The following is a 17,255-nucleotide window of genomic DNA, read 5'->3' as shown; positions in this document are numbered from 1 at the left end:
GATCAGACAAGATCCACACAGGTAAACTGAGATATCATACGAATTTAATCGAGTCATCATCTTCGCACGGACGATAGCAACTCAGGAATGAATGAATGTCTCTTGGATCCTACCACAGGTTAACTGCAGACACAATCCCTCCGAGTATGCTTGGTGCCACTGAACAGGCAACTAACTCATCTTATGTGGCGAGGCATGCGTCAGTTGTCCTGCAGCGAGTAGTCATCGCTGTAGATGCTCTCCGCCATCTCCCAGATCTGCAGGATGTTATCTTCACCCACGCTGGCAACGACCCATTTCTCGCTGGGGTTCCACGACAGCTCTGATATCTTGGCCGTGTGGCCTCCATGGACGAACAGCAGCTCCGGGGATCCGTCATCAGCGTCCTCTGACTGCTCATCTCCAATCCTGACAGCCACAAGACAAGTCAGAACCAGAAAAAAAAAAGGAAAAGGGCACATGGTCAAAAGAAATTGTCACCAATAAGAACCGAGGCTTTGCTTCAACTATATTGGAATCTGTCATGGCGATGGAACGTGACAAGGACAAAAAAGGCCCCAAGGATTTGACTTGATGAATGCGAAAATTTAGTAATCCACATAAGCTTTTGTACCTAAAGAGATCTCCAAGGTAATGCCTACAGCAACTAGATTTAGCCTTTGTACAGTTAGTAATTGTAGATTGCATGAAGAGCCCCCATCGTAGATGTTGAATTGGATAATTTCATAGGATGTACCTTCTCTTTAAGTCATGGCATTGGTAGGACTAAAAAATAGACAACTACTGCAAATACAATAGAACTTCGGAGTTGGTTTGACTCAACGTACCTGTTGACATCCCATATCATCACTCTTTTGTCTGCGGCAGATGAAGCTAATACAGTAGCCAAATTCGGGTTCCATTCAACCTGAAACACCTCGCCCCTGCATATGCAAATCGTGCAACAGAAAATTTCAGACACCAACAATAAAGAAAGGTAACGCAAATCAGTTAGGTTGAAGAAACAGATAGACTGATTAATAACAAAGGATAGACTGACAAATAGAGTGCTTCAGTGCTCCAAAGTATGCCAAGTTAATAGGTTTGTTACTTACAGAAGGGTAAGTGCTCCAGTGGTCTTAAAACATGCACGGATTTCTTAAGCCAATAAATGGTGGAGATTACTTTAGCTAATTATCTCTTGTAGAAGGATAAACATCAATTGAAATTAAACTTCGTGCGGTAACCAACAAATATTCAGAGTTGCCACAGGTCCTTATGTAGTGGGGTACCACAAATTGCTGTCCTCCAAACAATCCCTTGTGTAAGATTAGGGCAGGTTATCTAAAACAGGATCACGGGAGCAATTCTTGCGTACCACCTTTGTTATGGACCAGTCACATGTTACAAGTTACAAAAAATAGTGACATAAAGGCAGAAAGCACCAACCTCTTTTGCAACTGAAATCTTCCACTGGCCCATTAAGATACTGGTTATTTTCCAACATATTTAGGTTCCCAGTGTGTATTAAATACAATATCAAACCAAAGTGTAAAGTAAAAGGATTGCATATATGCAGTTATTAAATTTCCTACAGAAGAAATAAAGACTGAAGCACATAGGGCACACACAAAAATTACGTACTCATGGCTGTCGAAAGTGTGCAAGCTTCTCGATAATTTTCGCATATCAAATAGCTTAACTGTCGCATCTCCAGATGCTGTAGCCAAGATCCATTCATTAAATGGATTGAATGACAAAGAGTTGACCTACAAAAGTGAATTGTCCACATTATGAACATAAATCAATCCAAGAAGTAGGGCAGGACAGGACTGAAATAGTGAGCATATGATATTTTTATTTTTTTATAGAAGTAAAATACAAAAGCAAACTGAAAGGTCAGCATGACCACCAATGCATCACTATTGCCTAATCACAAGGGAGGGCCATAGATAAATGAATCATGTGCCCAGTTTCCTATTGCTCTTCAGCTCAAAACACACAGAAAAATAAAATTATCTCAGGCAAAATATGGCACCGGATGCAGGAAGACAAAATGCATAATGTTCCACTATAAACTAAAAAAAGGTGAAAACTATCTCATGCAGATGGATTGAGCATTATCTTATAGATTTTTGGAGTTTGTTTCATATACCACTCCAATTCACAAAAGCAAAAGGTGCGCAAATGCAATTATCTGAACATCAAGGCCTCAACATACAGTTTGATAATCCTTGGTTGAAGCAAGCCTACCTCCTTTTGGTGTGCAGCAATAGATTGTTCTGGTTTGTTTGTACGCAGGTCCCACATCATCAACTTGCAGTCATCCCCAACAGATCCAAATATATTGTCATCTTTCAGGTGCCAGGCAACATCTTCAACGAGATCCTCATGAGCCTGCAAAAGCAAATATCCACCAGACACTCTGAATAAAAACAAGATAACACTGGCAAGAATAAGATGGTTAACATTTAGTGGAAGGGACAGCTTATGACTTCTTTATGTTGCATACCAAATAATGCTGATACAATTCCAGAGTTTCTAAAATGCTTTAAATGAATGTGATCTGACAGAAGTACTTATTAGATAGGTGAGATAAAGAACAAAAGAACAAATATGTCATGACCTATCTAATACTAATGACAATATCCTGACATCAACAAATATTGGAAACAATCCAATGCACAACAAACGTAGTCACATTTCTACAGGAGCTTGTGTTCTGCCAGTTTAGTATTGCAATAACAAAGTAATGAATACTCAGATGTTCCAAAAAGACAGACATAACAAAAGGACCAAATTTTTTCTCGGATTACCCTTTCTCATATAGAGCTCTAGGTATGGGGTAACACATAAAAAAGGAACACAAGGTCTGAGGTTGATTTCCTTGGCAACAGGGAAACAATAAAAGTCGCTTTAGAACAACTATAGGAATTGTGTGGTAAAGCCTAATAGTATGAACAAGAACTCTTCTGAGCATCGTTCTTGGATTTCAAAAGAAGGAACCTATGCTACCGAAAACAATGCTGGTTGCAAAGTATATAACTGACAACAGAAATATCCTTATTTGTAAAAACAGGAAGCAAGTTCTCCAAGTATCAAATTGGGCTTTGGGTCTTTGGGAACAGAGGACTTCTGGTTCTAATCGAGATAGTCAATGGGTAAATGCCCTTCTCTCTGCAGCTCAGACGCCTCAGCTAAATTATGGTACAAGAGAAACAGAGAAGCTTCGGCATGTTAAGGAAAATTGCATTTCAGTGAAACAATTGCAAAGGAGGAATTAAACAATTGGTAGGTTTCTAATATTTCCCCTAATTTTGAACATGCTAAATTAACTGTCACAGAAGGCATGCTAATGTGCCTTGGATGATCCACATCTTCGGGTCAGGCGCTAATGAGCACATTGAACTATCCATGTGGCTGAGAGCCCTCACAGCCCAGGCACAACGACGCAATTATCAGGGGCACGCTCTACCACTGAGCTAATAGCCCGTCGCGCGGGCCTCCCTTTGGGAGTTAATTCAAATTGCTGGACAGCACAAAGCGCAAACAAAATAAATTGGTTTCCAGAATAACATATTACATCAAAGTATGGAGCCACTGCAGCTTTTTCTTACACGGTTAAACCTACATCTCATCACCTCCGGGTGCACCATAAATATTTACTGCACATACTGTTCCAAAGCCAATTTATATTACAAACAAATGAAACAAATCTAGCACTCTATACATCAAGTCACACGGTAATGAAGTGAACGTAAATATCTGAACCGAAAGTGTAGCGGTACTGAATAAAGTGGCACACGAATTGAAGGGGGAAAAGAAACAGGAGCGTCAAACGGGGCATTACCTCAAACACCTGATGGGCATCCAGAACAGGAGCTCCACTCCCAGAGGCAAGATCCCACAGGCAAATCTTCTTATCATACGAGCCGCTCAGCAGCCATCCCTCCTTCATCGGGCTCCAGGCCAAACCATAACCCTCCGCGTCATGCCCCCGTAGCACAACATCGGCGCCGCTTTTCTCGCTGCCGTCGCCGTCGCCGAGATGGTACACGTGGACCTCATCCAGGCACGTTTTGGTGGCCACCGTAAAGGGCCGCTGCGGCATGCAGCGCGCGCGGTTTACCTCGCCCCGGTGCGGCGCCGCGAGGGAGACGGACACGGACGGGGCCGGGACGGCGCCGCCCGAGGCAGCGGCGGCCGCCGCGAGGCGGGGCGGGAGCGGGAGCACCGCGTCCAAGACCATGAGGCTGTTGGGGGCCTGGTCGGAGGTGTGAGTGCCCACAACGAGCCGGTGGCCGCGGGTCGACGACTTGGAGGGGAGCCACTGCACGGTGAGCGACGGCCACTCGAGCGGGTGGGAGATGACGAGGTCGTAGAGCACCGCTGCGTTCTTCTTCCAGTTCCCGTACTCCTCCATCTCCGCTGCGGACGGCGCTGCCGTCGACGGGGGGCTCGCCGGCGAGGAGGATCCGTCGTCCATGGCTTCTTCTTCGGTTTGCTGCTTCGCGCGGGAAGTGGAGGCGGCGCGCTGCTTGTCTCCCGCCCGCCAAAAGGAATGGGGGGGGGGGGGGGGGGGGGGGGGGACGAAGCGACGGGGGTGGGGGTGGGCCGGTGGGGAGGCTAGGCAGAGGCAAAGGGCTTTTAAGGCGAACATGTTGGGCCTCCAGCCACAAAGCCCAAAAATATAACTACTTCACGGCGCGCTGCTTGTCTCCCGCCCGCCAAAAGGAATGGGGGGGGGGGGGGGGGGGGGGGGGGGACGAAGCGACGGGGGTGGGGGTGGGCCGGTGGGGAGGCTAGGCAGAGGCAAAGGGCTTTTAAGGCGAACATGTTGGGCCTCCAGCCACAAAGCCCAAAAATATAACTACTTCACGGCCCATATATGTTTAGGGTCGTGAGCCCACGAAGTGGATAGCTGGCGTTCTCAAGGCTCAAGCACGAGGAGCTTCTCGAGCTCGCGTCCGACCGCTGCGCCCTCCGCCGCCGCCGCCGAGATGATGCAGCCGCACATGCCTTCCCCGGCGAGGATGGGGCTTACCGCCTCGTCGCCGTCGCTCCCGCCCAACCCGTCCCCGTTGAACCCCACCTCCTCGCCTCCACACAGCAACCTGCCCGCCAGCGCAACCGCCGGCGCCGGCGCGGCCCCAACCCTAACCACCTCGCCGTCGCTGCTCCCGCTCCTGCCGCCGCTCCCCCGCGCGCAGTCGCTGCTCCAGCTTATATCGTCGCTCGCCTCCAACCTCTTCGAGCTATCGCCCAACCGGGCCGCGTGGATCTCGGCGTACCGGGGGTCGCTCCCCACCTTCCTTCCCTCGGCGTCGTCGTCGCCGCCGCCGCCGCCGCTGCCGACCCCGATCTCCTCCACCAAGGACGCACTGGCGCTCCTCACCACCCTCCAGACGCAGCTCTTCGAGGCCGTCGCCGAGCTGCAAGAGACTCTGGACCTGCAGGACGCCCGAGCGCGGCTTGCCCGCGAGGCGCGTACCAAGGACGCTGCGCTGCTAGCCTTCGCGAAGAAGCTGCACGAAGCCCACCACGTGCTTGACCGCCTCGTCGACGACTACGCCGACTACCGCCGAGACCCCAAGCGCCCGCGTGGCGCCGCCGCTGCTGACGACCCCAAGCCGGTGTCGGACGGCGACTTCGGCGCGTCCCTCCACTCCAGGTTCAAGCTGGACGACATACTGAGCTATGCTCGCCGCATAAGTTCCACGACCTTCGCTCCACCGGAGCACGGCGCTGGGCTGCCTCTCCGTGGGGCGTTGCCACCCGCACCGCAGGAACAAGAGATGCGGTACTCGATGCTGTATCAGTGTGCTGATATGGATGTAGGGGTGCCCAAGAAGCCATTGGAAACGAAGGAGGGGATCACAGCGGAGGTGGAGGCCATGCCGCTATATGAGCCGCCGCCACAGGAAGGGGCACTGAGGATACCAAACACGTTGCCACCCATGTTCCCGAAGGAACTAAAGCCACCGCCGGGATGGAAGCCTGGTGACCCAATCACACTGCCACTGGATGACATACTACCTGGTGTCAAGGGTGAAGAACCACAGGCCCCTGTGCCGCAGGCACCTGTCTCAGTGCGGCCAGTGGCACCAATGGGCCCGGAGCCAATACAAGTGAAGCCTGTTCAGCTTGATTTTGAGAGCAGTAGCAGTGATGAGTACAGTAGTGACGTTGGGAGCTCAGAAGAAGATGATGAGGATTAGTGCTCGGTAAGATCCACCATTCCATCATTCATGTGTTTTAAAGCCATTGTGACCATGCAATAGCAAAGATACATATCATAATCTTTAGCTGATGTTGTTCGCGGCTGTCTGTTTGATTGTTTCAGCACTAAATCTGGTATATTGGGTAGATTTCCGTAGATGGTTGAAATCTGTACTGGTTTAGTTGCCAGATCGTGGGTAACTGTTCTTATAATTTATAAATGCTAATCTCCTCATGGAGTTATGTTGCCTTGGCATTTGTAGTTCAATATGTCTGAATGATGAAACTTGATCCTGATGGCTTCTTCTATGGATGCTGAAAATGATGAATTTGTGCTTGCTGTGCTACACTTTGTATGGTTTCAGTTGTTATTGCCTGCTATCATATGGTTGGGCTTTTCAAGTAGGATGTTCCATGCTCGCAATTTGTCTGCTCATGTTGTCCTGACTACTTGTGAACTTTGGAGCTGATTGCCTGATTCTCAGATCAATGTAATGGTGCTTTTTCCAAAACGTCATAAGTTAGTGTATTTTAACCTTGCTTTACTAATAGTATACTTCATATCAATTGTTTGCCTTATTTCACATTATGTTCCTGTAACACAGTAGATGAGTAGATTGTACCATTAATTGTTTGTATTTTTACCAAGTAATGATAGCTGGGAACAACCTTTGCATGACTAAGTGAAATGTCAAGTGAGTTACAAATTATTCTAAACTCATAACTTCACATTTGCGATGCATGTTACAGTTGTTTACCTTTATCCTAGAGGCATCATGTGGCCTTTGTTTTACAGAGATCACTTCAGATCTTTTCTAGATATGCTTATCTTTCACATTGTAAAGTAGACATAGACTCCATTACATTGTAGTTACCTGGGAAAGCTGCATGCTCACTAAAATGATTCCACCACTGATACCTACCTTTAACTTGCCTTAGCAGGATGTGCGTCATATCTGGGAAAGCATTTTTAAGAGATTATTCTAGGGATCGTTGAATAATCAACCTGTGACTCATTCTTCGACACGTAGTTTGTTGGCTCAGTTTGCTTGTCTAATCTTAGGAATGTAGCTGTTAAATGCGACCTAGTTTCACCATCTCCATCAGGGAAATATCATTCTGGAACTTTATTTTAGTTAAGCTTTGGTGCAGTGTGCATGCCATTATATGCCATTGTAACAATACCATGCACCATATTTGGTTATCTTCCCCCTTGGTCTACTGGGATAAGGATATATTGTCTTCTGTTGGTTTAATTTATCGTAGATTCTTGATGTCATTAAGTGTATGCATACTGTATTTATTCAGTAACAAAGCTTTTTAGTGCCAAACAAGCTGGGGTAAGCTAGAGATAAAACCCAACAGGAGTCACCAGGAAAAAAGGGGGAAAAATTATATAAAATGTAAAAAGTCACTAATTTTAACAGTCTTACTAGTGGATTTGGATGTGTTAAACACATAAAGATTTGTTTTTGGATGCTGAAATGATGTGTTAAACTTATAAAGAGGTCATCTACGTATTTCTTTCAGAGTGTACATGTTCATGTACTATTGTCCGCTATCCAGTCTTGAAAGGTCTTGCTAATCTATTGTACTGACATTACACGGCGACCTCACCGTGCATGCCAATTTTGTGCATTGTATGTCGTAACACCACAAAATTCTCTTATAAGCTTTGAGTCAGCATGCGCAGTATGTCTTAGCATAAAGATCTGTGAAACCCTAACCATTTTGGATTCATGGTTGAGCCACTTAGCTAGTTGTAGCTTACTAGCAATTTTACATTAGCACATGGCTGGCTTCTGCTCAAGATGGATTCATCTGTCTACTTAAATCGTGTTCCATTTCTATTTTGGGTGGTGGAATGTCGGCGTCCTGACCCGGTGGTCCAGACCCAACTAGTGATGATGCTGCGTGTTCCTCGTCCCAGATGGTTGATGCAAGAGGCAACACATTAACGCACGGGTTTATTCTGGTTCCGGCCATGGGGCCGTACGTCCAGCAAAGGGATGTGCGAGAGCACTGTACTGTCTTGCACCGGGGGTGCTTGTAGTAGGGGGTACAAGCGAGGCGAGAGAGGGAGCGAAACTCCCAGGTCTCTGCTAGAGGAGGAGTTGATTGAGACGAGTGCCAATATCGGGGCTCAGAAGAGCGTATGTGCTCTGTGAGTGGTGTTGAGTGTTGTGTTCTGCTAGATGAACCTCGTTAAGATAGAGCCCGCCTCCCCCTTTTATAGGCACAAGGAGGGGCGGTGTACATGCACGGGGAGATCGCGGAAGTCATCTTTTTCCCGAATCGCGGGGGTGTAGTGGTCGAGCACTGTAGAAAGTATACTGCGGGGGTATGGCGCCTAGCGTGGCAGTCGTGCTGGGTGTCGTTCTTGGCCTTGCGGAGATCGCGCCGGCGTCCTTGTAGCTCCAGCGGGCGGCGTGGTGGTTGCTGTAGGGGGTACCGTCCTCCAGGCGTGGCGTGGCGACGTTCCGAGGGTCCTGCAGGCCAGGGTCTCGTCCTGGTCAAGGTCGGAGCCGCTTCCGAGGGTCGTGCCCATGCCGTTCGAGAGTTCTGCGGAGGGGAAAGTATGAAGGAGGTATGGGGAGTTGGCAGCACAGTGGCTGGAGCAGTGCCGAGCATGTCTTGCACTGTGTCGCAGGTACCCACAGTGTCGCCACAGCGTCCGGAATGGCGGAGCAGTGACCGGAGTTGGCGGACGGGACTCCGGTCACAGCCACTGCGCGGAGTGGCTGCCTGACGCCGTCTGATCCGGATGCTGCGGAGGAGTGGTTGGAATTTAATGCCTCCGTACGGCGGGCGGGTGAGCGGAAGGGTCGTTTGTCCTTTCCGTCGAGGGGTGGCCTCGAGCAAGGCGGAGACGATCTGCTCCCCCGAGAGTAGGCCTCCCACCCTCGAGTGAGGCGAAGTCAGTCTGCTCTCTCGAGGGTAGGCTCGCTACCCTCGAACGAGGCGGAGATGCGGGGCGTCCTCGGGGGTCTCGGCGGGGAGCCCTCGAGCGAGGCGGAGATCGCCCCGCAAGTTCGAGGTGGCTTGGATGGGCCGCACTGTGTACGTGGGCCGCGTATTTGGTTTCTTTGAGTCCTTTCCTTTGGATTGGAGGGAGACTGTAGGACTTCGAGGGCCCGGTTGCCTAACATGTGTTTTGTGTTTTAAGGGTGATTTAGTCTCCTAGTTAGGGTGCCTCTAACCCGACATGGAATGTGGTGCTTCTTTGCAAAAATGATATGGACAAATAGATGCAAAAAAATGCACATCTGACACGTGAGTTCAACATGATTGATTTTGCTGTGTGTTTGTATTGTTCGGCAAACCGGATTGGAGCGACCAACCTCGCATGTGCCCACCCTTCCATTATTGGGCATATTTGCATAATCCCGTACTGTTCCTTTTTTCTCGGAAAAGAAAATATCCCAGATTATGTGAAATGTACAGGTCTATCAAGCCAATCTGACATCGTTTCTGGGCTACCGGATCCCAATCCAGCCTCTGATGTCTTTTGGCTCTGACATCGTTTCTGCTGCTGTGCTGCTGCTTTTCTGATTGCCTTCAGTCATGTTAAAACCGATTGTTTCAGCGTCATTAACTGAATCTTCTGGACGATGCACATAAGAATGCTGCATTTTCCTAAGTCTGATTGTGATGCATGTGATCGTGATCTGAAATTCTGAATGTGGTTGTTTCGTTTGGCCTGCAAATGGTATCTTTCCATGGGCAAGCGCACCTTAGGCTCCCTAGCTAACCTATTCCAGGTCCAAACAAAGATGGTCAGGAGCGCAGGAGACCGATCAGTGGCTGGAGTTCATCGAGCGACCGATCTCACCGACTGGGCGCCCTGCTGCCGACGCCCACTTGTTCTAGCTTCTCGTGAGCCCAAAGGCTTGTTACTCCAGTCAACCTGCCACGGTGGCGGGAGTGGAAGCGATCGAAGGCAACAAGCTGCGGTGGTTAGGATACAGCTCATGGGGTGTGGCGGTAGTGCCGCGCTGCCGCTGCTCGCCCTCGCCTTCGTGTCGCCATGGCAGGCCGTGGCGGCCGCCGCGGGCAACGGGACAGCGGCCGCCGCCGGCGGCAGGCCGCGGGTGCCGGCCCTCCTGGTGTTCGGCGACTCCATCGTCGACACGGGCAACAACAACGCCGTCCTCACGCTCACCAGGTCCGACTTCCGCCCGTACGGCAAGGACCTCAACGGCGGCGTCCCCACCGGTCGCTTCTCCAACGGCCGGATCCCCACCGACTTGCTAGGTTCGTTCGTTGCTTGCTATCCTGAGTATCCTCCGCTCCAACTCAGGCGCGGCTAACGATCGAGCAGACGATGAAAATTCATTCCTGCGACTCGATCGCTTCAAACAATCATTTTTTGAAAAGTGCTTCAAACAATCTTGGCGATGATGACGGCACGTTTGTGCAGCGTCGCGTCTCGGCCTCAAGGACCTGGTTCCGGCGTACCTCGGCACTGACCTCACCGACGACGACCTCCTCACCGGCGTCAGCTTCGCTTCAGCGGGCACCGGCTACGACCCCCTCACCTCCACTCTAGTGGTAAACAGCAGCCATGGCAAAGCTCATCATCGTTCACTCGTAACGTCACCTCATGGGCTCACACTCCCTTCCCTGGTCTCGTTTCAGGCCGTCCTGCCGATGCAGGAGGAGCTCAATATGTTCACCGAGTACAGGGAGAAGCTGGCAGGGATCGTCGGAGAAGAGGCCGCCGCGGGCATCGTGGCCGAGAGCCTGTTCTTGGTCTGCGCCGGCACGGACGACATCGCCAACAACTACTACCTCGCCCCGGTCAGGCCTCTGCAGTACGACATCTCGGCGTACGTCGATTTCCTAGTTCAGCAGGCCTGCGACTTCATGAAGGTGAAACATTTCTTCCGTTCCTTCTCACGACGACGTCATCCCAACTAAAATTGCCCGAGCAATTTAACTGAATTCGTCCATCGATTTGCATTTCTCGAATCTGCTGCCACATGTAATTCTGTAAACGCTGAAGGTTTCATTCAGGCTACTGAAAGTCTGAAACAAACAAGGGTACAATGTCTGATCATGATTGGCGTCGTCGCCTGTTGCTGCTGCAGCAACTGTACCAGCAAGGTGCCAGGCGGATCGCGATCCTGGGGCTCCCGCCCGTCGGGTGCGTGCCGTCGCAGCGGACCCTCGCCAGGGACTGCGACCCGGCGCGCAACCGCGCGGCGCGGGTGTTCAACTCCCGGCTGCAGGCGGCGGTCGCGCGTCTCCAGGGGGAGCTCCGCTGCCAGAGGATCGGCTACGTGGACATCTACGACGTCCTGCGCGACATGATCGCCGACCCCTGCAAATACGGCGAGCTTCTTCTCGCCTTGCCGTCGTGTGTACTGGCTGGGGGGCTCGTGCTCTGGCCTGTCGATCTGATGGCTCGCTGCTCGCTCGCGTCGCAGGGTTTGACGTCTCGACGAGAGGATGCTGCGGCACCGGGGTGTTCGAGGTGTCGCTCCTGTGCAACCAGCTGACGGCGGCGACGTGCCCCGACGACCGCAAGTACGTGTTCTGGGACAGCTTCCATCCTACCGAGAGGGCTTACGAGATCATCGTGGACTATCTGTTCCCAAGATACGTAGAGAAGCTGCTGTGATCGTTGGTGCTCTATTGATTGGTTCTGCCTGTGTCGATGGCGTTGCTCGCAGAGACAGCGAAGACATCGGGCAGTTGTTCCACTTCTTCATCTATCTAATAATAAACAAACAAACAAAACGAGAAATTCAACGGATGTGAGTGGTGCTGGTGCGCAACACATTTGGTTTTACTCTCTTGCAGCACTGTATAACACAGTTTGGACAGTGAACACAAGATTTCGCCTACTTTCGTATTGTCTGGAGTACATTCGTGTGAACAGAGTGGTGGATAGACATTTTTGTGATTATTGTTTCCTCCAGTATTTTAGAGTTGAGGAATTACCTTTTTGTGCGTGACACAAGGAGCTTTATAATTTTTGTCAGTATTACAGAAGCAACTTCAGAGTTCAGTCTGTCAGGCAGACACTGTAGGTTTCCTTCGATCCCATCTTCCATCAACAATGCTGCCATTGAACATTCCTTGTAACAAAGAAAGCAGGTTAAGTGCATCAAATATTGCTGCCAGCTTGCTATCACCCAATGACCCAAGTATTCGTGGCCAATTCCACGGCGTATCGGATGCAAGGCAAGGGAGACGCTGGAGAGAGCTTACTACGGCACCAATCGTCCGGACCTAAATGAATTGCCCTCATTTCCCTATCATCGGAGTGTGTTGAAGTATAAGTGAATTGTCCTTCTTTTTCTATCAGTTTAAACCGCCATGGGACCCCTTTCTCCTCTCTCTCTCTCTCTAATTTATTTCATATGCAGCCACATCTTCCAACAATTCGTGAGCGAATTTCTGCTGCAAACGGTGGAGGCCCTGCCGGTCTCAATTGGACGTTGTTAGCAAGCAGTGACTGGATTTTCTAGGAGCACATTGAAACTGCTCAGTGATCACCTGCACGTTGAACCGCAGAATGTTCAGGTACGTCAAACAAAAACAAAGCAGGCCCTAAAGCCTGATGAGCAAACGGGCTCCTCCAGGCCCCGGGCCGATTATTGCTCACGACGGACGGGGGTCCTGTCGTTCATGGAACACAGGCCGAGGTTGACAAAATTGAGTCACTAATGGATGAAACCTAACTCTACATTGAAAGGGACATGGGAATATGGGATTTGTACATTGAAAGGGACATGGCCACATGGGACTCTAGGACATGATAATCACGTGTTTTTTTTTGAAACGATAATCACATGATAGATAGAGCTTTTCGAAAGGAAACAAGCAATGGTGGCATGGGATTGTAATCAGGAATCATGTAGGTGATGTAATATGTGCTGGCGCTGGAGGGGAGAATCACCATTGCTTCCTTAAAAAAAAAGAATCACTTGCTGGATACTTTTCAGTCAGAAGTTATGGCATGAGTGTCTGGATCACTGCGGCAACGCATTGGGCATGGCACATGTTTTTAGCAGAAAGCCAGAAACGCATTCCCTGATACTGAGCGTTCAGGCCAACCTCGACCGCCGGCCTCGTCTTCGAACTAAAGAATGTGATCCCTACACGTTTTAGTTTTTTTTTAACTAAAAGCATCTTCAGCAGATTGCTTATCTCTTGTACCCTATATATTTTCTCTCCATTACTAATAATATTTTTTACATTTTTTATAGCAAATGCTATAACAAATTATTTGAAGGATAGAGTGGAGGGAGGAATCCTCTACATTTGAGCAAGAGAGAGGTGTGTTTTAGCGATTATTATAAATTTTTTGGTATTGGTGATGGAATTGGTAGTCTACTGGAGTACCTCTCAGTACCAAAAGAATAAATTGTTAGTATTATTAGGAGGAGAGATAGGTAATTTGCTGATTTTGCGTTTTCTTTTCTTTTTTTGGTTATATTTTTTTAAAATATAATTTTGTATTTTTTTCTGCTATATTAATAGAAACACACTCACAACATCGTTCATTCAAAATCTGCTGAAGATGTTCCAACAGTGCTAATTTTCATCCCGTAAAAGGATAACACGCAAGGCTGTTTTCCTCGAAGGAGGAATAGTGCAATGTTGCAATTCAGGTAAGACCAAGGGAGGCCCTTCTAGATGCAATTTTTTTTTTACCAACCCTGGTTTCCTCGTTACTATATGACTGTCAACTTTGGCTTGCTCGTAAGTGCAATTAGAAAGCGTGGGGGAAAACCAAAAAGAAGTCTCACGCACGGGGCAACATCATCATCGACCGGGTCGTACCCCACAGAGCGCACGAGGCAGGCGGCGGAGCTAGCAAGACCCAAACACCTATAACCCTCTGTGGGCCGGGCCGCGCACGTGCCGCCTCCGCCGTGCCACGGGCCGGCCCTCGTGCGCTCCGCCCGTTCTCCTCTCCTCCTCGATCGATAAGCCCGATGCGCCCCACCCCGTTGTATCTATAATAAATTACGCCCCGCCACCTCTCCCTCCCCCACCCACCCTTCGCCTGCCAACCCATTTCTCCCGAGCCCCGACGCGCGCTGCCTGCTCCCTCGCCGCCGCCGCCGCCTCTCCAGCTCGGACCCCATGGCTTCCCTCGCCGGATCCGCCCTCTCCCTCGCGATGCCCGTCAAGGTATGGCGCCGGATCGCCTCTCGCGTCGTCTGATCTGTGGGATAACCCGTGTACGAGTACTAGTAGGGGGTTTAGCTCTGGCGGCGCAGGGGTTCCGATGGTCGCCTGGGGGTGCGGTTTCCCTGGTTAGTGGTTGCGTGCTTCTGTGGTGTTGATCTGCGGGGTGTGGTTGTTCGTGCGTTGGGTCGCGCTTGAGATGCCCCTTCGCTGCGGATTCGAGAGCCATTTACGGTGATCGAGTCGGTGGATGTTTCAGTTGAGATCCGTAGATCTGCGCTCATAGTACATAAGTTTACATAGTGTTGTCCTATGAGATTAGTGACACGGTGTCAGTGGTGTTTTTTTTTCGATTGGCGGGGTCCGTGGTGTTAATGAACTTGTATCCGAATGGGACGTAGAGTCAGAAGTTCTGGACCGGTAGTCCGGTACCATGAGATATTATTGGGGTTTTTCTATTTTGAGTGCACTTGGGGTCAACTCTAAAATTGTCTCACTTAGCTCAATGATTATAGGGTATATTGGTGATGATCTAACAAGCCTTTTTCTATTCTGACCTTCATGCTTATGCCCTAAAAGAATTAATAATAGAAATCGTGCTAGATGAGAAATTCTTGGCTCTTTAATGATTGAAGACATGATCCTTTCGCATGAACTGATGTCTACTTACTTGGTTCTGGTATGTCAGAAGAGTCGGCTAGCTTTTTGCATATTTTAGGTGGATGGGGTAAGGCGATACATGAGACCTGGTAGTATACTAGTCTGGGTTTCAGATGATGAGGCTTGCACTATCTACTAGAAGACTGAAACTCATGCTCACGGCTCACCATATCCTGATTATTGCATCATATCGTGTAGCACATTCAAATACAGAATCACATAGGTTCTTGTGTTTTTTCACAAAAATATAAATGCTCCTTGTCCTGCAGTGGCTCAATGTTCAAGTATTCAACAAAAAGTGCTATTTTGCTATTTTCTTTTCAAAAACTATAAATGGACAGGAAAGTTCATGTGGTCTGCTCAACCTTGTTCTTATGTAATTTTGTGTTACTTTGTTGGGATGAAAACAAAATGAGCGTTCTGGACAATATGTGAAGAGAAACATAGAGATCCACTTTATTCTGTGTAGTAGGCGATACTATAATCACAATCTTCTGAGTTTGGTGTATACTTGTTCCCTTTCTTTTTGATATATAAGCGTGCAATGTTTATATAAGTCTTTGAGCCTTTCTCTTAGAGTTAAGTAATATTAACCTGTGACCTGTCAAAGGTTCTACAATAAACTTGGATCAAATATGCATATTCAAATGAACAATTTGGTGAAGGAATAAGCTTGATACAGTACTTAGTAGCTTAGATTTTAGTTTGGTTTATGTGTCCAACCTAATTTCACATATCTTACTATGTTACCATTTATGTTTTACAGGCAATCAACATTAAGTCCGTCTCTTTCTCTGGTTTAAGGAAAGATAATGTAACATTCTGTCTTCAGCCAGTGCCACAAAGATTTGCAGTCTGCTGTCCCGTAAGTTACTACGTATTGTTCTCTGGATTTGCATGATGCTGCAGCTATGCACTATTCTGTCATATGTAAATTGTTTTGACTCAACAAACTACTACAGCTTTGTTTGGCTTCTAGAGGAGATTTGTGCACTGTGCACAACAGTGCTTCAATTATGTACTTCGATTGTGTTAGGAAATAATTTATTATTTCTTCTTCTTCTTTTGCTTTTTGCATTTGGCATCCCTGGATTCATATTTGACATGTGTTAATGTTACCTTATGATATAGCTGCATAATGTTCTGTAATCTGTAACCATTGTGTGGCTTGTGATTTGTTATTTGAGCTGGTAGACTATACAGATGTATCTTCTTTTGAAACTATTAGTATCATATTATTGTTGCTAATGATCTTTCTATTATGGTGCTGTAAAATATGCACTTGACCAGGCTAAAAAGGAGACAGTGGACCAGGTTTGTGATATTGTCAAGAAGCAGCTTGCACTTGCTGATGGCACTGAAGTTTGTGGCTCCTCCAAGTTCCAAGATCTTGGTGCTGATTCGTTGGACACTGTAAGTGAACTATATATCACACTTTTTAAGTTTGTAACAACCAAAATTATCTCTATATAAATTTTTGGTATGATTGTTGGGTAGCAGAATAACAATTGGCTGTTATTTTGTTGTATAACTATCTCTATATAAATTTTTGGTATGATTGTTGGGTAGCAGAATAACAATTGGAATTGGCTGTTATTTTGTTGTATACTTACACCAATTGTAAATTGATAATACATTCTGTGGAATAGCCTGTGGGATTAGTACTCCGTCTCTCTACTCAGTCATCAAATTCTCTATTCTGCTTGGAGTAGATCTATCTTGTTTGTAGGTGCGCCGTGCTCTCACAGTCACTGTTATTCCTCTGAAACAGTTTTGTACCAATACTTCTGGACTGAAGCTTATGCAAACGTACTATTGTCACATGTGTTTTTAAGTATAAACTGGGATTACTGCCTTATGTAGCATTTTCTTCAGCTCAGCACTTTTTCCAAAAATGACTAAGCTTGCTGTGGACCTATATTTCAGGTTGAGATTGTTATGGGCCTCGAGGAAGCTTTTGGGATCAGTGTGGAGGAGTCGAGCGCGCAGTCAATTGCAACCGTGGAAGATGCTGCTAATCTCATCGATGACCTTGTTGCTGCAAAATCGTCCTAAACTTGCAGCTGTAGTACTTATCCTGGCCCTGAACTAAGGCATCTCTTGTCCCATGCTCCTTCCCTGCTAGATTTTACCCTGGAGAGCCATTTCTTTGTCATTACTATCATTGTGGATCTTGCAATATTATTACATTGAAGCGTTTGTGTTCAAGGAAAGTTTTGTTGCGACTATATATTTGAAGCGATTTGAGGGTC

General features: G+C 48.0%; 4 protein-coding genes across 5 annotated transcripts; 3 read left to right on the top strand and 1 right to left on the bottom strand.

The window, feature by feature from the left end:
- On the bottom strand, positions 1-4,546 carry LOC120685673 (WD-40 repeat-containing protein MSI3-like). Its single transcript, XM_039967729.1, has 5 exons — positions 3,830-4,546; positions 2,233-2,376; positions 1,624-1,748; positions 828-923; positions 1-408 (listed from the first exon to the last, which is right to left on the bottom strand). Exons 1-5 carry the CDS (start codon positions 4,463-4,465, stop codon positions 201-203), a joined length of 1,209 nt encoding a protein of 402 aa, XP_039823663.1. The 5' UTR covers positions 4,466-4,546; the 3' UTR covers positions 1-200.
- A 349-nt stretch (positions 4,547-4,895) lies between these two features.
- LOC120685659 (mediator of RNA polymerase II transcription subunit 4-like) lies at positions 4,896-7,477 on the top strand. Of its 2 annotated transcripts, none has more exons than XM_039967710.1 (2): positions 4,896-6,203; positions 7,141-7,477. In XM_039967710.1, the coding sequence occupies exon 1, from the start codon at positions 4,980-4,982 to the stop codon at positions 6,195-6,197; it is 1,218 nt and encodes a 405-aa protein (XP_039823644.1). In that variant the 5' UTR covers positions 4,896-4,979; the 3' UTR covers positions 6,198-6,203; positions 7,141-7,477. The 2 variants fall into 2 exon arrangements, with proteins under 2 accessions (XP_039823644.1, XP_039823651.1); XM_039967717.1 differs by having other exon boundaries at positions 7,138-7,477.
- A 2,515-nt stretch (positions 7,478-9,992) lies between these two features.
- LOC120685647 (GDSL esterase/lipase EXL3-like) lies at positions 9,993-12,199 on the top strand. The gene is made up of 5 exons (XM_039967702.1): positions 9,993-10,452; positions 10,619-10,749; positions 10,837-11,070; positions 11,289-11,532; positions 11,628-12,199. The coding sequence occupies exons 1-5, from the start codon at positions 10,170-10,172 to the stop codon at positions 11,819-11,821; spliced, it is 1,086 nt and encodes a 361-aa protein (XP_039823636.1). The 5' UTR covers positions 9,993-10,169; the 3' UTR covers positions 11,822-12,199.
- Positions 12,200-14,175: 1,976 nt separating this feature from the next.
- Positions 14,176-17,255, top strand: LOC120685640 (acyl carrier protein 2, chloroplastic-like). Its single transcript, XM_039967695.1, has 4 exons — positions 14,176-14,346; positions 15,770-15,868; positions 16,294-16,416; positions 16,930-17,255. The coding sequence occupies exons 1-4, from the start codon at positions 14,299-14,301 to the stop codon at positions 17,056-17,058; spliced, it is 399 nt and encodes a 132-aa protein (XP_039823629.1). The 5' UTR covers positions 14,176-14,298; the 3' UTR covers positions 17,059-17,255.

The sequence above is a fragment of the Panicum virgatum genome, chromosome 2K (genome assembly GCF_016808335.1).
Source record: "Panicum virgatum strain AP13 chromosome 2K, P.virgatum_v5, whole genome shotgun sequence".
In the NCBI taxonomy this organism is placed as follows: domain Eukaryota; kingdom Viridiplantae; phylum Streptophyta; class Magnoliopsida; order Poales; family Poaceae; genus Panicum; species Panicum virgatum.
This window is presented reverse-complemented; position numbering and strand designations above follow the sequence as displayed.